The sequence below is a fragment of the Gorilla gorilla genome, chromosome 6 (assembly GCF_029281585.2).
Source record: "Gorilla gorilla gorilla isolate KB3781 chromosome 6, NHGRI_mGorGor1-v2.1_pri, whole genome shotgun sequence".
NCBI classification, from domain to species: domain Eukaryota; kingdom Metazoa; phylum Chordata; class Mammalia; order Primates; family Hominidae; genus Gorilla; species Gorilla gorilla.
In genome coordinates this window covers 106406242-106433367 of record NC_073230.2, presented here as the reverse complement: position 1 = coordinate 106433367, position 27126 = coordinate 106406242, and the positions used below count along the sequence as shown (strand labels likewise).

Sequence of the window (27126 nt, the reverse complement as noted above, 5' to 3'; positions counted from 1 at the left end):
AACACTGGTGAATACTGACTTCAAATGGACACAGATACATACTAACATTTATTGACCACAGAGCATATTAGTTTTACATGGACTTATAATTTTTTATTTGAAATAAAAATTTATTTGAAATTAAAATTTATTGGAATTAAAATTAATATTTTGTAAAGATTTAAATCAATTTTTACTCCTAAAAGTGACTTATTCACACTGAGACTTTTCCATACTCATGTGAACTTTGAACTTATAAGTTTTCACTCAAAGTACTCAAGGCACATTAATTTAGTGATAAAATCTCCATATTTGGATTCATCCAGGAGTCCTGCATTTTACTGGATTGCTTATGCTTTCTGCTAAGAGGCAGATTATTGAATTCTGTTTTTTAAAGACCCATATCATCCATGAAGAACTTCATCCAATGCAAAGCTTTATCTTTCATTTCAGACTAAGATAAGATTTAGGAACATTGATTAATTGATTTGAGGTACAAACAGATAAACCACAACATCACTTTAATTGATCCAGGATATGTAGTTCTTTGCAGTAAAACCAATAGAGCTAATTGGTGTGAAATGTAGTGTGCATTGTACCATTAATACCTTGTTCATTTCTCTATGCAGTCTAACCTCCTTCCTGTGGTATAGGGAATACAATATGCTTCATAGTTGGTGGAGATTAGTTCAGATGTGCAATCTATACTTCAGGTAATATCATTTATTAAGTCTCTACATACATGTGCCAGACATATTAATTACTTGGTGCTTTAAGGAATAAATAGATTATAAATCAGCAGAAACTATTTTAAGCATGTAAGTATCTTCTCAAATATATAAATTTATATTCTCTCAAATTTTCCTTTTAGGATAATTTTTAAATACTTAACAAAAACAAGATGTAACTCACAAATAAATGTGAAATAAATTAAGTCAAGAAGTTAAAGTCTAGAACCCCTAGTGTAAATATCTGGCTGTATTATTTTATATATAAAACCACAATTGAATTGCTTTCTTTGGTAATAAAAATTAATTAAAATTATATAACTGTCCGCCAAAAAAACTAGCTCTTGCTTCTGGTTCCAAAGACTACAATCATCTTTGTTGTCATGACAGCTATTGCAAAGCTCTCCTGATATATGTTTAGTAAATAATTTTCAGAATAGAAGGTTTCATATGGATTTTTATGATCACGCAATATATTTTCATAATATGTGTATATTTCTAACTCTTTCCATCACTAAGACATATTTCTACAATATTTCATATATTAATATTTCAAACATATCTTGAGGTATCTTTTCCTCTTCTTCAGTTTACTGTTTTAATTATTTAAAACAGTAATTTAAAGCAGATAATTTAAATAATTATCTGCTTTGCCATTTTATCCAATTTCTTTTTCGAAGGAAAAACAGCATGGTGGAAATAATACGAGTTTTTGGCACCAGACAGAGTTACATTTCAATCCTATCAACTCTTCACATGCTGTGCAAAACTGGCCTTTGTTTTTTCTCTACTAGAAAGAATGTAGCATATAGACAGACTTCAAAACAAGATGCTTTTCCTCCTGATACACTCATATGCTTTAGTTTCCCTAAAGTTGAAGTTCTCCTGCTGCCACCCTGACATAAGTCTTAACAAAAAGAATACTTGTCACCTGTACATTCTTTCTTTCCTACAATCTTAACCAACTGGCTTTAATGTACTTTCATTGTAACATTCAAAGACCAAGTTTCTCTGTGATGACAACCTAGATTATGGTTTCTGAGACAGCCAAAAAAACCATAATCTTTGTTCTAAATATCTTTGTTCTAATTAACATGTTAATTATGCTAATCAGCTATGTTAACATAATATATGTTCTAAGTCACTTTGCTCTAATTAAGTCCACAGTTCCAAGATAATCATCACAATTATACATTTTAAAATAACTTCAAATTTAATATCTAAAAAATGATATTACTCAATGATATAATTGCTTAACAAAATTCCTAAAGAAACCTCTTGGAAATCGTAATACAGATGCCCCAGAAATATTTACTCAAAACTAAATATGCTTCCAAGCTTTTAGATGACCTAAAAATTTTTAAAATTTTTTATTTAAAAAAAAAAAGTTTTTTAGAGACAGGTCTCACTTTATTGCCCAGGCTGGGGTGCAATGGCTATTCACAGAGGCAATCCTAGCACTCCTGGTCTCAGGTGATCCTTCCAAGTAGTTGGACTACAGGTGCATGCCACTGCACCCAGCTAGATCATTATTAGCAATCAATGTAGGCAGCTACTCTATGTCACTTTTAGGTGTTTCACATACATTATATTATTTATTCACTTTAAGAAATCTATAATATACATTTAATTAACCATTGTATTAGTGAGAACAATGGGATTCAGGCTTCAGAATATCTGGAGGGAGTCTGAATCACATTTCATCATAAAAGAGCAAACCAATGTCTAGAGCAGCCAAAGGTGAATGGTAATGTGGCATATTTAGGCAAAGTGAATCTTCAATGCCATTCTATGCCCTAAATCTTCCTTGGCTTCAGCAGGACATGGAAATTTAAGAAAGCCCTTTGAAATGAGCAAGAAAGGAACAAGGGTCGGTATGTCTGCTAGGAGATAGGCTCCGTGCAGGATCAAAGAAATTCTAATGCAGAGGCTGAGAGATGGAAAGTGGGAAGCAGACACCCAGCTGAAGGATAATGGTAAAGAACCACCTACAGCTGAGGGGCCCTAAGCAGGTTGAGAAGATTGGCCAAGTTCTAAGTAGCAGTCAAGTTCACTATCTATATCAAGAGAACAAAAGCAAGCAAATACACCAGATACCTTGCCATATAAGTTTCTCCCTGCGCCCAGGCATGGAGAAACAAAGTAAAGAAGATTAGAGAATATCGAAAAAGAGTTAGAACTTACTAAATCCTTAGTTGACCACAAAAGGCTGTTTTGATCTGAAAGAGGCTAACCTTCAAGTGATGAAATTAATTTTTCCCTCTCCTAGGAAAGAGAATGGCAGCTCATAAGCAAGTTAAGTTCCCTAAAGAGAAACAGTCAAATTTCTGCATATTAAATCTTAGGTATGTAAATTTTGACAACCCCATTTCCCAACACTTGCACCTGTACTTTCCTTCCATGGAAATTGTCTTGGACAAGCAATCAAGATTTCTGCCATATCCGCAGCCATCTTTCTGAGGGACACTTTCCCTTTGACAGTCCCTGATGAAATAGGAGCTCCCTTGCACATGGCTAGAAATATTCTAATGTATGGCCTTGTCTTTGACTTCTAACCAATTGTATCAGGACTTATATTAGACCTGCAAGAAGTTAACTTCTGAGTCAATGGCATGTAACGAGCCAAATATAAAAGACCTGTATAAATAAAGATAACGCACTGAGCCAATCAGATGCTCTCACCACAAGATGACAGTTGGATGAAATAGCATGGATCAAAGGTTTAAGTAGAAGGGGAACTGAAGAGACTAGTGAGAGGAAAACAGTATTCAGATCTACTGAGCAATAGAAGTGGTGGTTATGATAGACAGAATAATGGCTTCCCAAACATCCATATCCTAATCCCCAGAACCTGTTAATATGTTGTCACATAGCAAAAGGGAATTAAGTTTGCAGATGGAATTAAATTTACTAATCAGCTGGACTTAAAAGAAGATTACCCTAGATAGTCAGAGTTAGCCAATGGAATCACAAAGGTCCTTAAAAATGGAAGAGGAAGATGTGACTAAGGAAGAGTAAACCAGAGAAATGGCAGCATGAAAAGAAATCAGGCCAACACTGCTGGCTTTGAAGACCAAAGGAAGGAGAAATGAGCCACAGAAAGGACTTCTCATCTCCAGAATTGTAAGATAATGAATCTGCATTGTTTTAAACCAATAAGTTTTTAGTCATCTGTCACCATAGCAATAGAAGACTAACATAATGAGTTAGCTGTGAAGAGCTCCCAGCAGAGTCAACAAAAATAGCTTCTGAGGCTGCCTTGCCTCTGAACTGCCCTTCCTCTGACCAAACTATTTTCTAAATAACTTGAGTTCTTGCTGAAAGCCAGGCTCCTCCTGAGTTCGCTTGATTTTGCTAGGTTTTTTTTTTAATAGGATCTCACTATGTTGTTCAGGCTGGTCTTGAACTCTCAGGCTCAAGCAATCCTCCTTCCTCAGCCTCCCAAAGTGCTGGGATTACAGGCGTGAGCCACGGCACCCAGTCTATTTTTTTTTAATAAGTAGATCGATAATAAACTTCCTGAGTGATTCACTGTTCCTAATAATGAAACATTCTAACAGAACCCCATGTCTGAAGTTGTGATTAACATTATTTCTTTATTATAAGTTTGCATTTTCATTTCATTTATCATTAGATTCTGATTAATATGAAAGATGAGCTCCATAGTGAGCAACATACAATTTCCATTAGGCATCAGGAAATAATGAAATTAGTTCAAGGATACCCATTATTACCTTCACAATTGTGTGAGATTCTAAGAAGAAAGATGACAGAAAAGCTAAAAATATCGAAATGAACATACATACATACATTGTATAAAACTAGACAAACTGGATAAATAAATATCATCCTACCTCAAAATAATGAGAAGTGGGATTAAAAGAAAGTGTTACATTATATTTCCCACCATCATTCTAATTCCACTCTCTATTGGGTAACAGGAGTAAATTCAATATCTTCAATACTAATGAAGGCAAGAAAAGGGATTCATTGTCACCTCTGCTGCTTCAGATACCCACAAAATCAATTTCACTTAATTTTAGTTGAATTTTGCAACGTGGGATGGTTTGTCTGTGGGTTATACATTTTTTTTCCTTTATTAAGTATTCCTTGGGCTTTTGAACTACTTGTTCCCTAGCAACTAAGAATGTCTTCTTTCTAAAAGGTGTATTAACACAAAAGAATGATATAACGTACTTTCTTGGTCACTTTCAAGGATCAAAGTTCCCTTAACTAAACAAATACTAATGTAGTATTTTTCTATATCATTAAGTCTCTTTTTTCTTTATCATAAGTCTCCTCATCATCTAAGCTGGCCATCACACAGAAATGTTGAGAAATGTGAAGATTCCTTCACCTAAGGTAAAGAGTAACTAGTGACTGTAGATCTGAATTGATGTTAGAATATACTTTAACAACAACAAATACAATACAAACAAAACCTCCTTTTCCCCGTGAAAATTAGCTGAGTTTTAACAAAATGAATTTTGCCATAAAAATTATGTAATCATTTCTAATTAGTCCCTGATCTCTTCAACCTCTTCCTTCCCTTTGATTAAAATAATAAATGATGTAATCTACTAAATAAAAGTCAAGCTTTTAAAATGTCTTACTCTTTAGCATATTGTCAACTGTGTTTAGGGCTGCTGGGTAAAGAACTAATGCAAATACCAACTGCTAAAATACATTAATTCAACTTAGTGTGTATATTTATGAAACTATAGGTAATCATTTTACAAGATGCATGACACTGTATCGTCATTTTTAAAAATCACATTTGAGCGCGGTGGCTCACGCCTGTAATCCTAGCACTTTGGGAGGCCGAGGTGGGCAGATCACGAGGTCAGGAGATCCAGACCATCCTGGCTAACACGGTGAAACCACGTCTCTACTAAAAATACAAAAAAAAAAAATTAGCCAGGCGTGGTGGCAGGCACCTGTAGTCTCAGCTATCTGGGAGGCTGAGGCAGGAGAATGGCGTGAACCTGGGAGGCGGAGCTTGCAGTGAGCTGAGATCGCGCCACTGTGCTCCAGCCTGGGCTACAGGGCGAGACTTCGTCTCAAAAAAAAAAAAAAAAAATCACATTTGATTCTCTGCATCTTCACTCTAAGTAAATTATGGCCTTTTTTTTCTTTTCCCTATAACCTAGCTTTTTGAATTGGGACACTACCTTTGAAATTTTTATGACTTGATATTTCTATTTTGCTACTTTTAAGCATGTGCAAACATCAAAGATATATAATTTATATACGTGTGATGTTTATTGTGTATTTTCTATTCCCCTTCACCACAAGGTAAATCTCAAGAAGACAAAGATTCCTGTCTGTTTTGTTCACTGGTACGTAACCAGCGCATAGCACAGTGCCTGGCACAATCAATACCAATTGCATGAATTAGTGAATGGATACTGATTCTCTGTCAGGCTTTGCTGGGAATGTGAATAATGATTTATAACAACTTCTTCCCTGTATTTTAAAATCAGTATTTATTTTAAACCTAAAAAAATCATGGTTAAGATGCTGTGCAGTTACATAATAGACTACAAATACAACACCAATACAATAATTAAATTCCAACAATAGAATAAATACACAAATTAAGGTAATGATCAGTGTGAGGAAGAATATGAGTGTTCCAATGAAGAGATATAGAAATGTATGCTGTCAGAATTCAGAGGAAATTAAGATCACATAGGATGCAATAGTCACATAAATGAAACTACAGCCACGTTTTGGAGGAAACGTGATTCAGTAAGGGATGAAAGAGATCAGAATGGGTGTAATACAAGGAGTTATGGGAAAATAAAGAGTGAAAGGTAAATTGAGACATAATTATGAAGGATGGTAAAAGGATCCTTCATATAAAAGGATGGTTTATATCTTATTCTCTAGTCTACCCAACATATTTTAGACTAGTAAACTACCTAGCTCAGAACTTCTAGTGGCTATCACAGCAATTAGTACATAGGAAGAATCTGAATTATAAATTTGTTTACTACAAACACAATCCAAACATATATATACACACACATGCAATTATATACATACCACATACATATACACACATATATAAATGCATAATTTGGTCATAGCTTCAAATTTATAGTGCATAATTTTCCAATGATAACTATATCAAACTGGCATTCTAATACCAAACTCACGAGTCTCCCTAGCCACTCTATTCTTTCTATTTGCTGTGATACAGCTTCTTAGCTAGGACTATAGCATTTCAAATGGAGCATTGTCTTTAGAAGGATATTTAGGAAGAATGAAGTCACAATTGGTGAGCGTTCTGCAGCACACACTGCTACTCGCCCTAGCTCCTATTAACAAGAACACGATGGTGACGCTTCCGAGCAATATATTAAAGACAGAAGAAAGAAAAGAACAAGTGACAATCACAAACGGGCCACTTAATTTTCTCCATGTTATACATAGAACAGGTGATTATATTTAACCAAAAGTGCAGGTTGTCCCTAGAACAGAAAAACTAAACTATAACAAAGACTAAAGAATTTTTTAGTTTTTAGGATAAACGCATTTGACACAAGAAGTAAATTTTAAGTTCATGTTTAAGAATACTTAGATTCAAAACAAGGAAAACATTAACATACACAAATAACAGAAACTCTCTACCTGTTTTTTTGTTGTTGTCGTTGTTTAATTCCGGAGATAATTTATTAACCTAGCCTCTCTTTTTCCATATCTGAAGCTATATATAAATTTGAATACACATTTTGGCCAGAAAATTCATATGCAATTAAAAGTGAAAAAGATCATACTAAATTCATTAAAACTAAATTTAAAAATAATTAACCATAGGCTGAGTGAGCTGCCTGTTTAATGTCTCTAACCCCAAACGACCTAAATATATTTCACTGCCAATAAAACAATTTTTAAAAGCAGCCCAGTTTAATTTGCCCATAACTGTCATATCTTATTAACAAATGGCTTTTCTAAAGCAAAACTGATATGTACCAATGCTGATACACAATTTTACAAATTTATATTCATTTAAAGAATTTCATACACTCAGATTCTTCAGTTCTTCTTGAGCAGTTTTTCAACCTTAGTACAATTGACATTTTACAGATAATTCTCTGTTGTGAAGGGATGTCTCATGCACTGTAGGATGTTTAAAAGCCTCATTGGCCTCTATGCCAACAGTATGCAGGTAGCAACCACCCCATGCCCCCAGTTATGATAATCACAAGTATTTCCACACCATCCCATGCCCTGAGTTATGATAATCACAAGTATTTCCATACCATCCCATGCCCTGAGTTATGATCATCAGAAGTATTTCCAAACATTGCCAAATGTATGCCAGGGCACAAAACAGCCCCTGGCTGAGAACCATTGCACTAAATATATGTTTAGAGAAACAATAAATAATAACATATCCCTCAAGTACTAGCATAACTTCAGAAAATGTTAATTAACGGCCGGAAGAGAATGGGAAGGTAAAAGAGAAAACGTTTTAATATCTGTTGAGAAAATATTGAAACTCACCCTAAAATTAGAAATCCCCTGAGTTTATTCTGTGTCTTTGAAAATGAATGTAATTAACCACTGTTTAAACAAAAATAGCTTCTTACTTAAAAATCTCCAGTGTAGCAGGGAGGCAGGGGGAGGATGATGGTGAAGGGAAACCATACTCTCTGCATTCTTTATAGTGCTATATTCTGCAGTCAAAATAGATTTCTTTCTACTTAGGACAAAAAGAGCAAATCCAGGAGTATAAGATAATTTTAAATTGCCTACATCATTAATGGTGCTGATTTAGTTACAGCACTTAATTGTTGAAGGCAGTAAGGCAACTCTGAATAAAAGCAAAACATATGGAATTAATAATAAATAGCTGTATTTGTTTATTTAAAGTGAGAAAGCACATAACTTCTTTAAAATTTTATGTTGCCTTTTACCCTCAAAACAATTGTGTAAAGGGAATTCTAATATCTGATATTCTAATATGGCTTCTTTCAGCACTCCCGGAAATCTTTCTTGTTGCCTGCGCGTCTTGCTGATTCCCTAGTCAGGATCACCAATGATTAATTGTGCTCTGTTTTTGAGTATCTCCCTTTGTAAATATATTAAACTCTCCGCCACCTAGAAAAAGAATATTCTATTTACATGAGATGACATGACCACAATGTCAAAGAGTAAGCATTAGTCTGAATTACTAATGAAAAGAAATTCTTCACTCAGAACGCTTATGTAAACACTACCTTAATTGAGAGTGTTGAATGCTCAATATTTATACACATTTCATATTTACATCTTTGAGTAGCATATTGAAATGTAAAGGTATTGGTTTTGAAACTTTCACTTAATAAATCATTAACAATGAATCAAAAGCCAGGAAGTTCTATGGCAATGCCACTGTAGAATGGGCCTACCTTCAAAAATAAGCTTCCAGGAAAAATCTAATCCACACATTATTCTAAATATATTTGCAGATGCTATCCTAAAATTTTAGAAATTCAGACAGTTTACCTTTAAGAAGAAAGCTTCATAGCAACAATGTGACATGCACCATTTCAAATGGCAATGGTAAACATTTCATTAACTTTAAAACATTGTTTACAGGAATATTAAGACTATTTTATTTTTAAAAATGTTATCTATTCATAAATATGTGATGATCAGCCTTGCCATTTGCCAGTGCAGTAGCCAAAGGAGTGTGTGTGTGTGTGTGTGTGTGTTTAGAAATATATTTCAAAATATTCTATAATTCAGATTATTAAAAATACATATACATTTTTCTAAATTTGGGGACTGTTTTCCTATTTTTCTGTCTAAAGTGTTTTAAATGTGTAAATACAGCTTCCATCTCTGTTAATACAGCTTTAATACATTTTTATATATTCAGATAATAATACATACAAGTGAAGACTGCTCTTGTCCTCCACTATTGGTTCTGTCCCCTTCCATTGTGACAGAATTTTAGCGGGGCACATGGCTGCTCAGAAAAAGCCTCCACTTCTTTGACACTTTTTGAGTTAGATATGACTAAGTTCTAACCACTGGAATGTGAGCAAAATGTCTTACTCTTAAATGACTGGATATCTTCTCTCCAAATCTCTTTCCCTTTACATGACAGCTGGGAAAGAAAAGCAACTGGAAGAATCATTTTGCACCCAGGCATGAAAGCCCCATGCTAAGGATGGCAGAGTCACCCTGCCAGTCCTAGATGGCTTACCTCTCAACTGCTATGTGGCAGAAAAATACATGTTTAGCTTGTATCTTTGCCATACTGGCCCAGCCTGTACCCCAGCTTATACAATGTCACCAAGTAATATGACAAATGAATGACATTTGTTGAGTTCTCACTATATGTCAATAAATATTTTATACAGATTGTATCGTTAATCCCAACAACTCCATGAGATTAAATAACTTGGCCAGATCCTAAAGCTGGCAATTGGCAGAACCAAGGTATAATAGTCTTAGGGATTTTTCAGAGGGATATGCTATAATACTCCATTTAAAGTATTATGGGTTTTCTTCAGTTAGAAGACCATGAAGAAAAAAAGTCAGTGAAAACTTACTTTCTGTACCATTGTTAGCAATTATTTCAATGGAAATACAAACAAACCATTTCTGTGCTATCAACAGAAATGGGAGGTTTTAAATTATGCATGTATATTATATGTTGAAATTTCCTTACACTCTCTTCTTTTTGAAAAAAAAATAAAATGGAAATATTCATGAGTAGATCATTGTTAGTGGCAGAGGTTTGGCTTCTTCTAATTTATATCTTTTATAAAAAGAGCATTAGCATAATCTGATATACTCACCTTGTTTATGTGGGGATTTGCTTATGTTTTCAAGGTACAAATAAGGATAAAAAATGCTATTAACATATGTTCTAAAGCATAGAAGAAGGTGTTTCAAATTTCAGAGTTGCATCCAATTTAATAGTTGTGTAACTTAGAACAAAATTTTAACCTTCTCTCAATTATTTTACCCATCTTGTGGATGAACATATACAACTGATGGACATATGTATTCTCCAAATGGTTCAGTAATGGAATAATCTAATAAGAGACATCTTAAAAGTCTAATGCATCAGGGACAATAGTCCTAAACAAACCTATTCGCTCTTGATCTTTAACAGAAGACAGGCAGGTAACCTGGGAAAAATCTCTCACATTTGTAAAGTTGAAGCACTGAATGTATTTAATAATATTAGCAACTTTCCATGGGCTACTATTTTAGGATACAATAAAGCAATTTTCACTAAATTGCAAAAATATATTACTATTTTATTTTATTTTATTTTTGAGACAGGGTCTCACTCTGAAGCCCAGGCTGGAGTGCAGTGGCATGATCACCAAAAATATATTACTTTAGCTGTGGTGCCTGTGTTGGTTCTTGGCCTTCATGTAAAAAGCTAATTGTACCCTGTGAATCCAATAAAAATGAATGTAATTTGTAATTTGAACAACCTTCATTTCTACAATAATAAATTTCTAACTGGAGCCCTGCTAAGCTCCTGTATTTATTCAACTTCTGGTCCTCACCGTATATCCAACACCCCCAATCTCAGCTCAAAGTTCACTCTAAACTCTGACATCCTTCAGCAAAAGGAATGAGGCAATACGGAATCATCTGTCTGTGTAAGATGACACTCTTTGTGTGCCCTAGTACTTAAATTCTATTTCCAATAATGAATTCTGCTCTAATACTCCTCCCACCACCCCAGTTACCTAACACATTATTCATTAATTTGGAATTTTTCTGTGACCGTAATGAGGTATGTATCCCATAAACAGAAAATTAGAGAGATTTTCTTTCATCTTTTCCATTCTATTTTGTTATGTTAATTTGGAGTCATTGATTAATTCATCAATATCTATACTCTTCTTAGTAATCTATCCTTCATAAAGCATAATAGAAACCAGGTGAGACTTCTTTTTGGTTAACGATTCATTGCAAAAAAGCAGATTCAGAAAAAAAAGTTTCACATATTAACACCAAAAGGAACAATGAGGCCAGCCAAGCAAGTTGTTTTTTAAGGCTGGGGAAGCACTCACAGAGTAAGGGAGATGCTCCCAAGAGCAGCTTATTTTTAATCTCCATCTGTCGATAAAGACAGTCATATAACTTCTCACCAGAACCTGTACTTTCTTTTTTTTCTCATTATGATTAAATAAAATCTTTGCTCTCAATTTAAATAGTGTCTAAATGAAAATTAACAAAGAAGATTTGGTGGTACTTCCATAAACTCTATGACTTTCATAGAGGCTCACTTACTACCTACACACTTTCATATTCTAATATAGTTTCCCACAGTGAATCATTGCAGATCCCAAGCATCGGCACACAATAACTTTCAAGTTTCTTTGCACTAGTAATCGAGATTTTTTTTTTTATCAACAGAGTGTCAGTTCTCTGAGGAGAGGAATACTGTTTCTTTGTTTATCCTTGGCAGCCTGCACAGTGTCTGGGACATATTACGTGCTCAACAGAATACACTGACTAGAATTAAATCTGATCATTGTTATTCGCAGGGAACACCTTTCATTTCCAAACGTATTCCTTATCTCACAGACACTTAGGTTTGTTCAACACTCTCTACAGTTGTTTTATAAAGAGATTCTGGTATAATTTTTTGAAGAATGTGTGTATTTGGTTTCCTTAAGAATTTCTATTAATACATAAAGTAACCACACATTCCAGTTTCTCATATATATTTACATGATAAAAAGTCATACTATACATGAAGCTGCTTTTATACCACTTTATCTCATTGACTCATCACATTTTTGGAAAATAAAAGGCCTCATTGCATCACTAACAACACAAAATGAGAATATTTTCAAATGTATTATTTACATTGAAACGAAAGTAGTGGGGCCCTTAAAAAGTGACATTTAACTTTTAATAAATCTTACAGAACCTATACATGTAAATGCTCTTACCCATGGAAAATAATCTAGTTAAGATGCCATACAAATATTTATATTGCTGTCACTCAAAAATCACTTTAGAGTGACTTTCATAGCTAATTCATAAGTCACAAGAAAAATCGCCTTTTATAGAGTCTCCTTATCTTGCACCAGAACCGTTATTACTGATCTCATTGACTATCTCTAATCTCTAGACATGCCTGTAAACATTTTTCAAATAATTTTTACCCTCAAAGAATGAATATATGTTTTCACTGAGGATATTCAAAAGAATCCATCACAGGAGTTCAAGTCACCACTGTATGAGGGATTATTAAATATATTCTGAAGAATGGAAACATTATAATAGTAAGTACATGACTTCCCTATTTAAATTTACGGAGAGTATACATAACACGCAGACTCACTTAAGTGAGACCTACGTATCAACTGCAAAGTGTGCTGAGAAAGTTTCCTTAATTTTTAAGGATGGCATTTCTTGTTCACAGTAACTAGCAGTACCAATAGTTTCTCTCAGAATTTCACCACCAGATCCACATGAGAAATCATATCCCATTTGTAATATAGAGACACAGTTTCCTAGAAGATAGAACTGCATTCGAATTAATGAAAAGATTAAGAAATCTATTTGGTGGATTTTACTCACATCAACAAGCTGATTGACTCCACTTGCTGTTTTTGCCAGTGTGACAAGGTCTTCTTGCATCTTATCCACCCATGATTTGATACTGCAGAAATCAGAAAAGATTATGTTCTATCAGATCTCTGGCAAATAAAAGTCACATGCTGATATTTTATATCCACGCTACAGATAATTCATTAAAATGCCCTTAAATTATTCCTCTCCCTCCTAGCACCGACTATGTCCACCCTTCCACTCCAGCTTTAAATTGCAAAAGCACTGAATCCTTAGTGTGCAGGCTTTCAGGATGCTGAAATGCCTCCAAATCAAAGGAGAAAAATGACATTGATGTCTTGTCCAAGGAGAGTAAACAATTTGCTTATTTTGAATTAAAATTCCATTAAATAGCTATTAAACATTCTAAACTACAAACTTTATCTTTTAGCTTACAAGTCTTCTGAATATAATAGTAAGATCATACTAAATGCAGACCATTTGTAAAATGCAAGAATAATTCCACCAGCCAGGTGGAACATTCAACAATTTGATGCATTCCCTTCTAGTCTTTTAAAATTCTTTCACATGGTTGAAAGTATGTTATATAAAATGCATATATCTTTTAGCTTTATATCATATGATACATACTTTCCCATGACGTTACATTTTGTAAACATTTTATTTTTAATGGCCACTTAATATTCCATTATCTCTATATTCCATAATATACTTGATTATCCTCCTTTTTAAAGAGAAATTTAAGATATCATCAGCTTTTAACCACTACATACTACACTACCACAAATATCTTAGAGCATGAAGCTTAAGAATATTTTATTTCCGGGCCAGACACGGTGGCTCACACCAGTAATCCCAGCACTTTGGGAGGCCGAGGCAGGTGGATCACGAGGTCAGGAGATTGACACCATCCTGGCTAACACAGTGAAACCCCGTCTCTACTAAAAATACAAAAAATTAGCCAGGCGTGGTAGCGGACGCCTGTAGTCCCAGCTACTCAGGAGGCTGAGGCAGGAGAATGGCGTGAACCCAAGAGGCGGAGCTTGCAGTGAGCTGAGATCGCGCCACTGCACTCCAGCTCGGGCGACAGAGCGAGACTCCGTCTCAAAAAAACAAAAAAACAAAACAACAACAACAAAAAAAATTATTTCCTTAGCTAGACTCTTAGATTTGGAATTACTAGATCCATTTATATTTGGAATTACTGAATTTGGAATTACAAGATCCAAATAATTACTGGAATTACTGGATCCAAATTTTAAAGCAATAGTTTTGATCATTACAATTATGATTGAAGGATTGATCTTTTTCAGGTATGCAATGGACATCTTAAAATATAAGCTATGGATGTCAGGATATTTTAGAAGACCCTAAATCCATGTTCTATCTCACTTTTTCCTGGTATGAGAGATATTACCAAATAGAACCACACAAACTTCCCCATTCATATTAAAATCATTTAACTTGTATTCCTCCATATATTTCACTTATTCTTCCTCAGGTTGTAGACCTAAAGCGTGTACTCCTTTCTGCCAAGGCAAATATAAAGAAACATTAGTAAGCTAGTAAGAATGCTAGATGATTTATATTTGAATTTGAACTTTTCTCTACATATCTATATATAATTTCAATAATGGAGATTCAACTGTGTATGTCTTCTCTTCCTTAGGGAAGAATTCCAGTAGTATAAATATAAATTTTTTTAAATATAAATGTAAGTAGTATAAATATATATTTTTCAGATACATTTAAATATAACAAAATATGGAATAAAAATATAACATGGAAGAGATTTAAATGACATGTAAGAGAGCATTTAAAAGAATGATGAGCTGGTAAGAGAAAGAAAAAAATGGAAAGCCAGTTATAAAAAAGGATGAAATGCCTTAGAGGAAAACACAGAGGCTTGACTTACATATGAAACAAACTAGTTACTAAATGAAATACATTAAAATTAGGAATACTTTAGCACATATGAAAATAAGGAATAATACTTATTGAACCACGCTGTATGAACAGGATAGAAAAAGGTAAATGAATATGAAGAAACAAAAAACAAATAAAAGGGAATAAGGCATAAAATAGAGAAAAATTGTTATAATAACATTTTAACTAGTGCTACTTATTAGCTGGTGCCTATATTTGAAAAATATTATAAGTAAATATTCTTAGTAAACATAGTTGTGCCCCATTTTTATATTAAATACAAAAAATTATAGTAGGGTACAGGTAGGAGCAAAAACCATTGATACAGTAATTTCCTAATTTAGATGAGACTATCTCATTTCTCTAAGCAGGTGTTGAACAAGTCCTAGAACCTAGAGAAAATGAGTCATCTCTTCTCAAATATAATTTCCAACGTTGACAAATAATAAGACATGTTATACATCCCTTTAGCTCGAAACTGAGAGGCAAAGAATATATATGTAAAGAAGTGAACTTAACTCATCCCTGAATTCTGATTTATACTAAACTGACCCAAAACATGTATTCTAACTTGACACAAGTGCACTGTCACTTCCAATGTTCATTTAGGTGAACCTGTTTTGGCTGAAAAGCAATTCAGAACCCATCCAGTCTTCCCTACCCCACTGACAAGATGTTAGGAACACTTTATAGGAGCAAGGATTATTTTTTATAAATATGAGGTGTTAACTTGGTTTTCTGAAATACTTAGGCACTCTGCCTTTCAACCTGGAATTAAAAGGTTATAAAAAATAGAAAATAAGGAAAGGTCCCATTCATCATGAAAGTAAAAAATTACTCAAAACACTCATATGAGCAAAAATTTTTTATCAATCTTTCTCTTTCTTGGTAAATTGTCAAGCACAAATATGTAATCGCTAAGCACTGTTTTATTAAATTTATCCAGAAGACACTATAAAATTTGGGGGAAATTACAGAGGATACAGCTTTTTCACGTAATAAGAAACTAACATAGCACTCCATTAGGAAGAATTCACTGTTGTTCTTTGTTAATCCATTCAACAAGTACTAGTAACTGCTGGAAAAGATACCAAAAGATGGAGATGCAGGCTGGGTTTAAAAATGGGTCTGGGAGGAAGAGAGAAAACAACAACAAGAATATGATAGCAAATGTTTGAGGAAGCAGAAGAGAGCCAATGCTTAGTAACTAGTGGTATGAGGAGGTTGATAGAAGAGGCTTTCTGGAGTAGTAGCTACTTGAAGTCATATTTGAAAGACAAGTGGAACTTGACAAAATTGAGCAGAGAGGGAAGTAACAATGAAGGCAAAGAGAATGTAAAACATGACATGTTCAGTAACTTCAAGAGATTCAAATGACTGAGTCCAAGCTTGGTTCAGCAAAAGGTATGGAATGAGGGCAGGAGTGATAGGGAAGAGTGATGGGCCAGGCCAAGGGTCTTAAATACGATTCTGAAACATTTATGTTATATTCCCAAAATAATGGAGAGATATTAGAAAATGAGAAGTCAGAGAGTAAAAAGATCATGTAAATGTATATAAACATGATTAAATAATTTCCCTGACACTGAATGGATGGTAGCTTAGAGGGAGAACAGAAATCACAAAGACAAAGTCTAGTTAAGAGGTAAGAAATGAGATGGACTCAGACTAATTCAGTGGTGGTGAAAGGGATAAAGGGAAAAGAAGGGGAGGCCAAGTAGAAGCAACTAGCTCAACAGAAATTCTGAAGGATGGACAGTAAGACTTCATGCACTGTTGGATATAGAAAGTGAAGGAGAGGAAGAATATGGGATGATTAGGGAGTTTCTCAGGTAGAGGATGATGGGAAATTGTGGGATAGAAAGTAAGTATAGAAGAAATAACAGTTTAAAGGGACATTGACAGGTTCATTTTTATTGGTTCGATTAGAGGTGTTTGGGGGAGGCTCAAGTATAAATATACACTAGGCAATTGAATGGCATGGGTTTAAAGCTCTTGAAAGAGAAATCTCCATAGAAATTAAAGATCAATGTATAACTCCCAAAGGAGAGTGTATAGCGAAAGGAAGGAAATAAACAGTAGTGACAACTCTGGAAAGGTACATTTAAAGAACAAATAGAGGAACCTGAGTAGTAACTAGAAAAAGGAATCCAAGAACAATGGTATCGCAAAAGCCAAAGAAGGGAGAAGTTTCCAAAGAGAATAAAGAAGTATACAGCCATCAAATAAGGTGAGAAATTTATCCACCTTTTCTTTGAGGAGAGTGATACATGGAGAATGAGGAATCAGTGCTCCTTTTGGTTTTTAATAGAAGTGAGCCTATTTCTATGCAAAAAGAGAAAGGCAAGTAGAGAAGGAAATATCAAAGATTCAGGAGAGAACATGTAATTTACTGACAATGATGGGGTACAGGAAATGCCACCCCCAAATAGGGCACCTTGGCATTTAAGAAAACAGCAAAAGCAGGAAGGTCTTTCTGACCTTCTCCCACCAAGCAGACAATAAAGCCTAGGAAGGTCACTGCCCAACCTTCTCTCTCCCTTCTTCGCTGAAGACTCTATTGTGGCGAGTGTCCTGCCCTATACCAAAGGGAAGGAACATCACACAGAGACTCCAAGAAGTACTGAATAAACAAGTCTTGCTAAGTTCCCCTAGTTTATTAGTAGATCATACCCTTTCATCTTCCAGTCATACTTCTGCAATACTGTCCATAAAAACATATAGTTTTCCATAGGTCTTTGGGTCATTTTCTGAAGGCTCCTGTGTCACATAAAATTTAATTCACATGCTTTTCTCTTGTTATCTATCTTTTATTTTATAGGAGGTCTCAGCTGTGAATCCTGCAATAGGTAAGAAATCTTTTCTCCCCTACAACAGTCCTTTAAAAGGCTCCAGATATTTTTTCTAGTTTACCCCTCTATTCCAACATGAGAATGTGGACGTGGGGGATGAATTAAGAAATAAGTAGAACCAAAGAGAAATCTAATCCATGGCTAGAAGAGAGGATAATTCTTCTCTGGAAAATGGAAAGAGAATGCAGATTTGAGGTAAATGGAAATAACTGGAATAACTAGAACAAAAGTTGAGACAGTTTTACTTACTGCTCTCTATTTCCTTTGTAATGAAGGAGGACCAGTTATCTGTTACGGGACAAGAAGTAGGTATTAAGGCAGACAGTTGAAAAGAAAAATGGGAGGCTTAAAAAGAATAGCTGGAAAGTATTTAAGGACTTGGCACTATACCGGAGGTCATCAGTTTCCACTGGTACTAGTCAGTATGGCTGTGTGAAATTCTTACTAGTACTAGTCTGAAGAGAGCAAGTTCAGAGGAAAAAGACATTCAGATGAATGTGGGGCAGATACCAGCAGGTGAGAAAGAAAAACAAGGAAAGGCAAGTTGAAAGTCCTGACAATTTCAAGATCTCCACACATTCTAAATTAACAAGGACTACTAAAATATTTGCTAAAATGTTATTATACTGTATTCATAAACAAGGCTTATCTCTTTAACTCTTTTTCTATGGAACCAAGAATTTTATCATAATATTTATAAGAAACTGTGAAAATACCATATTACCAGATTTCAAATTTTTATTTTTTGCATTTTTTGCCTGATAACTTATGAATATGCTGCAGAGACTAAATGAGGAGGGCTGAGTATACACATCGCACTTTAAATCACCTGACACAGGCATTTTTAAAAGAACAAAATCCTAAAATCATTGTGAAATCAAATTGCTCTAAGAAAGTTTAATAGTTTGAAAATCTTTCTCTTAGAAATAAATATATACAATCTTTGGTCAGCTCAAGAAAGTGCATGGCAACTCATGTATATCTGGTTGTACAGGTATAATAGACCTTGACTAATAGGTACATTGTTTCCATGAGAAAATACACAGAATTTTTCAAATATGCAGTGGCAAGAACACACTTAACACTGCTTGTTAGAAATGTATATTCCCTGACTTCATGTCTCCGACAGTAACAGAAGTTTCAGTGTTATAAAGGCAGGACTTAAACATGATAGCTAGTCAGAAGAGTAAGAACAATGGATGGTACTTGTGAAAGAAAACGATGAGAAGCTCCAGAGTTTCCGTATGCAGTCAAGGTACATATGCAACAGGACTATTTCTTATCCTTTTCCTAACCAGTGTTCATCACTGCTCCACTGCCCTCTTGAGACCCGTGTTCCTATGGCTCCTATGACCATATTCCCTGGTCTCTCTTCTTTTATATTATTATCATCTGACTCCTTTTCATTTTCCCAAAGCCAAATATAGTCATTTCTCAGCATCTGTCTTTGATTTTACCTGCCATTCTCCTTCCTTACTTCTCTTTTTCTACTCCTTCAAAATCTCCATATATAATCTCTAAATCTGAGCTCCAGTTCTACCTTAACTACCATTTGATCATTTCATCCAGATGTCCTACCATTCCTTTCAAATATGTATAAAATTGAACTCAATATCTTCCCCCCTCCCCATACTATAAACCCTCTATGTCCCTTCTCGTTGTTGGAAAATCATCTCCCCAGTCATCAGGGTCCATACCATGTTATCCCTCCTCCAGTCCTTTGTTTAATAGTAGTATCTCAGCATTTTTCCAACACAGAGCTAATAGCCAAATGCATTGAGACCTTATTTTATACCATCTCTATGCTAAAGTATTTAGCTAAAGTATTTAAAGTATTTAATATGCATTCTCTCATTTAGTCATCATAAAAACTAGGGTTCGTCTTTCACTGATGAGAAAAACTAAGAGATGAAGAAAATTTAGAAAAGGTAAGCAACACAGCCCCGCTAGCTTTTTCCTTTCAAAGACTTTTTAATCCAACCAACCTCACACATTTCCATGCATGTTGACTGTCCTTTTCCATATTCTGCCTTTGCTCTGTATATAACCTCTACCTGGAATTAATCTCCCACTTCCATCGTGAATGGATAAATCACACTAATATTCTAATGTCACCTTTCACAACTTCCCAAACTAAAAATATTCTCGTCTCTCCACTAAACTTCAAAAGTCCTTTAATTGTGCTGTGCGCTTATTTCCTTATACTTTCAGAATTAGATAAATATACATTTATTCTCATTTATCAATAAATTTCCAAAATTTTTATGACAGTGCTTTGAATATAGCAGACACATAAGTATTTATTGAATAGAAAAGTAAATTCAAATGAAATGCAATTGCACTACCATTTTTTTTAAAAAATAGCTATCTTTATTTAACGTTTGAATGCGTATCTTCTCTCCGTAATCCACATCAGAAAAAAAAAATGAACTGCTGGGCCCATGCATCTGTAAATAGCATCCACTTTTCAACAAGTAGCAGATTATCAAAATTTAGACTTGATACTTTAAAGAAATGATTAAACCTCTAGAGTGCATGCCTTAAAATTCCAAATATTTTGTGTGTATTAATTGTCACAGAAAAAAAGTCTTATAATCCTTCTCTGTCCCTACAATAACTCATTACAGAGTTGACTAGCAGTACAAGGTTTCTAAATGTTTGGTGTCTACAAATTCAATAAAATTTGAAGCAGTCACTAAAATATCTCTTAAAATTGAGGCAAATATTTTATTGAATAATTGAAAAAAATCTTTTATATCCTCTACTTCACTTTATTGTACAGAAACAGCCCAAATTCTAAAAGCAAACATATAGAATATGCAGATTTTCATTAAGCATGAGAGAAAAAACTTGCCATTCAATTAATATTGTTCCTTTTGAGGTTGGATTTGTCTGTAATGTGGCTTTCAAAAGAGTAGTGCAGTGTATAGTTCAGTAAACTCTTTATTTTCAAAACGAAAAAAATATGGTAATCCATTTCATTTTGTGTGCATGTGCAAAACAACAAATTCAGAAAAACACAAATTATACTTTGTGTAATCTACTGTAAAAGTATAACAGTTGAGTACAAAGTGTCCAGTGTGCATAGTTATCTATTTAATTGTTTTAAATCCTAAGCTAAAGAGAGAATTTGCCTGGTTGGAACAATGCAGCCAAAATGATAGCTAAGAATTGTTATAATAGGTCCTATCCAAGATTAAACTGTCTTTCCTTCCTATATTTGATGTGGATAAGTCCTCTGGAGAAAATAATAATGTGTGTAAACAGATTTGTAAGGCAAGAATATCGAAACGGACCTTTTTTTCCATGCCCTTCCCAATTTATTCCACTAGCAATTGTCACAGAGACAAAGAGGGAATGGGAACTATACCACAGAGAAAATGGGAAGGAAGAGGGCTTGTTGTGGGGTGGGGGGAGGGGGGAGGGATAGCATTAGGAGATATACCTAACGCTAAATGACCAGTTAATGGGTGCAGCACGCCAACATGGCACATGTATACGTATGTAACAAACCTGCACGTTGTGCACATGTACCCTAAAACTTAAAGTATAATAAAAAAAAGAGGGCTTGTTAGAGTAAGGGATTTATAGGAGGGATAGTGGGAAAGTGAGATGTCTGTACCACTCGGAGCCCTATCCTAAGGCAGTTCTCTGCTTTTTGCCACTATTTTTAAGAAATCGTTTATTTTTAACCGAAGCAAATAAGAGACATAGTTATGCCCTGTGGAGCTGGGGAAAAATTTAAATATCAGAAGATCTAACAAACTGACCACTTCAATTGTGTTGATGCATAAATAGCTTATCACAAATCTGAAGTAATAAGTTCATATATTTCAAAAGTCTAGTGTTCCACTTGCTATAAATACCCTACCAATGCCAAACTGTTCCTATTTTTGTTATATAATAAACCACCCACAGTGTTCCTGTAGTTGGGTAAAAATAACACAAGTAAGCCAAAGATTTAGATAACCTAGACATGAAATTTCGCTAAATATGCAATTTCTTATAACATGGATAAGTATACAATTAATTGTTTTGGTATAAAGGGAGTGCTTGTTATCTACATTAAATCGTAGGATTGTTTGTGAGATGGGTGTCATGCCAGGAATGTTAGTTAGTTCCTGAAATTATTCTCAATTTAAACCATTTTCAATAACACTGCTGCTCTGTTTTTAGAAAGCTGTTTCAACTTGTGAAGTGCTTTAGTATTCCATTTTTGACTAGAGTAATCCTGTAAGAAATGCAGAAAAGGATGTACTCATGCTAATCAGTGGAAAGGTAAAGTACTTGAGAGTAGGAAAAAAGACTATCACTAAACTCTGATTCCTAAGCTGTTCATGTTTCTCTGCCTTCATTTTCTGTTTTTTTTTCTGCTCGTGTGTGTGTGCGCGCATCTGTGTGAGCGTGTAGTTAATCCACACTACAAATTTCATATTCATAGATCTCAAAGGCCATGAGATCTACTTTTGTTCATAAGATCTTCTTTTCATGAGATCTAAATTTATTTTCATGAGATCTTCTTTTCCACTATCTTGGATTGATTTTTGTTTTATCCAAGTATTTTTTTTTTTCATCTTTTCTTTATTTTCTTCCTCAGCTGCAGCAAATTGCTTCCAGCTTCCAAGACAACAAATAAAAATTATACTTTGGGGTTGATAGTAACGTACTTCCATGGATTAGCTGGGGGGAGTGTTCTCATACATGAGATTTGTTCCCTGAAGCCTTGAGGGCTTTGTTTTTTATCCTTCCACATCACAATTAGTTACAACCTCTAGCATAGTCCCGGGTAGCCTGATGCCAGCCGAGGTGTCCCACGTGGCCACACAATCTGCTGCTGGTGTTTCTATGAACCAAATGAGCTAAAATTCTAATTGCTCATTACAAAATCTCCATTCATTTTATTGAAGATCTTTCCCTTTCTGGTTTATCTGTGACTTTTCTCAGTCATTGCAAATTGTTCGCAAAATTTACTTCAGCCTAATTCAAGCATGTATTTAATTATTATTTAATTACCATGACATTAAGTAATGTCATGGTAAAAATTTCCTTATTTTCTTTATTTCTATGAATTATTAGCTGATCATTCATAATATTTCCAATACTATAAAATCCTCCAATGCTTATTACATTTGGATTCTAACCTAAATGGTGAATCCACTTCCCCATATAGATCAGTATCTCCAGTCCAGCCCGTTGAACTGTTTTACAAATATGTCAGCTTTGTCATGCTCTTTAAATACGTTTTCTTTCTACTAAACTGAAATCACCTCTCTAATCATCTTCAGCTCCTGAAAATCACCCAAGTCTGGGCTTCAGGTCCCTCTTCTGGCCAATTCAAGTCCTCAAACTATCATAATTTTTTCTTTTCTCTAAGTATCTAAAATATGTACAGCCTGTCCTACAAAATGTTACACATACAGACATACTGTTTTATATCAGTGTTATTTCTCCAACAATATTTAATTTCCTTGAATGGATGGGCCATAGCTTATCATGTTCTGAAACTATCTAACACAGTTCTGAACATATAGTGCCTACTTAAAAAACAACAGGTAATATCTATTGGGCACCTATATGTCAGGAACTGTTCTAAACATGTTATGTGAACATACTCTTTAATTCTCACAAAAATCTATTGAGGTAGATACCGTTATTAGTCCTACTTTACAGATGAGGAAACTGAGGCATAGAGCAGTTAAGTTACTTACCGAAGGACACAAAATTAGTAAGTGGCAGAGCAGTTTGCCCTGAGAAGCCAAGAATGTATAACTCCATTAATAAATGCTAACTGGTGCCATGATCTGATTCATGGTTTGGTTTTCATTGTTAAACCACCAGACAGTAGCCCTCAACTCTCCTCTCATCAGAACTTGGAGATACCTCTTGTTTTGTAGTTTATAGACTGTCATAGCCCTAGGTTCAAAGTCTGTTTCATTGATAGAAAGAAAATAACATTTGCAGAAGTCTTTCTTTACATGGCAAGAAAAAAGGCTGTTACAGTTAGAAAATAAAGATTTCAAAACAAGAATACCTAAGTAGGTTCTTCCTTAAGACATCTCAGTGGAAATACATGCATATTAATAATTACCTAAATGCTATAAATTTTCCTCACATTACGTTTTTAAGTTTTCATCAGTATTTTCAAATTAAACAAGTACCATTTATTTTACTTACAACCAGAAGTTGTACTACTTTCATTAACATAACAAGACATCCTCAGTGTTATGCATTAGGTCCACAGCAATTGATTCTGATATTATTTATAACATGCAAACAGACTTGACATACAATAGCAGGTTAGGTGTAGAGACAGCCCTGATATGTTTATGAACATAAAATATTCTAAAAGCAACATTAAGTCCTTCAGTATGCATAGAAAATATGACTATTTCAGCTGGCCTTCATTGTTTTTATGATGCAGGTTCAGATATACCAACAAATGTATGAATATAAAACCAGGACCCAAATTGACTCATGTGGCACTTCTTTTAAATATAGCCCATAGTGTAATTTGCTGACAGCTCTTCTAAGACAGGGTTTATTTAACAATCAAAAAGCTGTCAAAGCAAATATATTAACTTGCAAATTAGAAAGATAATAACTCTCTTTCTGAAAACCATCAGAAAAGAATATTGCCAAGTTAGTCCATCTTCAACTTTTTTATTTTTTTAACATTAAGTAAATGATTCTAGAGAAACAGGAATGAAGCCTTCAAATATGAGATGGTAAACATCTTTCTAGCTCAGAAAATATATTACAATGTAATTGCTTTCAACCTTTTTGTCCTCACAGAACATGGTTCTCTTTGACCCTCTTTGCCTGAGCAGCATATACATTGCCCTTATGTTCCCCTCTGCTGGTCTGAGCACAGTGAACATTCTAAACAGAAGATTGTTTCTTAGATAGGAATCAGAGCCAGCTCCCTTTCCTAACCTGCTCAATATAAATGAAAACCTAAACTACGTTTTTTATCAAACTGTTTTTCACCATTAATGCAGTAAAAATAACAATGAGAATTGTGTTTAAAAATAATGTTTATCAAATGGCAAAAAAGTTACAATTTTTAGCACTATCCAATAACCCCTTTCAGAAACTGTGAACCATTAGCGCAAAGTTTATATAAATGTCCAAGTAATACAGAAAAAGAAATCATTTTTAATTTCTTGGTCATGTTTTCAACTATTTTTTAATTTGAATTGTTAAATGTTTCAAATTATGAAACATTTGCTAATGTTTAAAAATATATTATATAATTACGATCTTTAATGTATTATATGTTGAAAAGCAGGTCAAAATCTAGGCAGTTAATTTTTTTAAAATATTAAAATATTAGGGAGAAAAAGCACTTTGTATAACTAAATCCAATAGAAGCTTGCATATCATACGCTCAGTAGATTAAAAACATGCTTTAAGACATGATTAATGTACGTACAGCTATTGGAGAAGGCTTTTTTAAACATTTTTCTAGTTAAATATTTAGTATCATATAATTTGCTAATACTAACAAAAGAGAAAAATCACAGTGTTAGCTATATTCTCTCTTATGGGATAGCAAATGTCAAGATGGTTACCGGAATTTAAATTATTAACATAAAATGTGAAATAAACACTTTAAAACACAATAGTTGATCTCATAAAAAGCCTCATTTGTGTTGATGTTTATATCTTTCATATTTCAAATAATTATTCCATAATTAGAAGCAAAGACTTGAAAACTGAATCATATTCAATCATCTCAGATACAGGTAGGAAGCATTTAACAAGCCCCGGTGAAAAGAGAATGGTATTTTAGCTTGAGGTCCCTGCTTAAGACGGCACGCCCATGTAACTCACCATCTTTATGAAATATAAAAGAATCATGAAGCAGCCAGTAACATGAATTAAACATCAACATTCCAAATGAATTGTTGCAGTCTCCCAATTTTTTTTTCATTATTAGTCATTCTGTCACTGTTCCTAGTGCTCCATTTAGAGCACATCCCAATGTAGATTTCAACAAGCAGTTTTAAAATGGACCACCCTGTATTGTAACGTTAAAGTCTAAAGATTTCTGAGGCTAGATCTGTGAATCATATGTGATTCAGCAGCCTCCCACAGGCCTGACAACCCTTATATTCTCTCTCAAAATGTTCCTTCTGTAGAAGAGAGGCTGAATGGACTCCTTTATCACTATTCAGGAAATACAAAAGGACTTGAGCACATGCAATCCATTAGAATTCACACTACCTGTTTTAGGTCACCTGCAGTAATGGAGGAAAAAAGGCCCTTCAGTGCATCTCCTGCTGTCTGCAGAACTGTCTTTTCAACTACCCTACATGTATTTTCCCAAAGCTCTGGTTTATCCTCTCATGTCTCTTGATCATATCAGGGAAATAGTGGCCTCATACGCATTTATATCACCTTTGGACATCTTGTAAGCGAACCTTGAACTGAGATTATTTCTCCAATTAATGCAAGTAATAAATAACATTTTCAAATACTTCCAGAAACTGCAGAAGAAAACATCATGGTCTTTCAGTCCAGTTCTTAATAAATGGAAGCCTCCTTTATACATTACACATGAAAAATTATCATGGTAATTCTCTCAAATACTTCCTGCAATGGGCATTCATTACCCTACAAAAAACCTTTTTATTTAGGCACAAAACTCTCAGAAAGTTCTGCTAGGTGCAAAAGAAATGGTGGTATAATTGTCGTATGAATTGCCAGGCAACCCCCTAAAATAAGACCTACTCTTTACATACACTTCTACATTGCTTAATTTTTCAATGATTATTATCACTTTGAAATGCCTAAGTTATAAAAATTTCAGAAAAGAAATTAAGTGTCCTCAGGCATCCAATTTCTAATGCCTACCAAAAGAACACATAAAATAGTCTCTTATAATTTATGCAGCTGACTTAGTTATATATGGTCATCTGACTACCATAGTTTTATTTGTTTGTCTCTTTTTTTTTTTTTTTTTGAGACGGAGTCTCACTCTGTCACCCAGCTGGAGTGCAGTGGTGCCATCTCTGCTCACTGCAAGCTCCGCCTCCCAGGTTCATGCTATTCTCCTGCCTCAGCCCCCCCAGTAGCTGGGACTACAG

General features: G+C 34.3%; 1 protein-coding gene across 8 annotated transcripts in view; it reads right to left on the bottom strand.

The window, feature by feature from the left end:
* CACNA2D1 (calcium voltage-gated channel auxiliary subunit alpha2delta 1) overlaps positions 1–27126 on the bottom strand; it is a 494639-nt gene that overhangs the window by 389886 nt on the left and 77627 nt on the right. For all 8 annotated transcript variants that reach the window (XM_055347564.2, XM_055347566.2, XM_055347565.2 and 5 more), the window contains exon 2: positions 13269–13350. In XM_055347564.2, coding sequence (XP_055203539.1) covers positions 13269–13350 — 82 coding nt within the window. The remainder of the gene's footprint in view (positions 1–13268; positions 13351–27126) is intronic.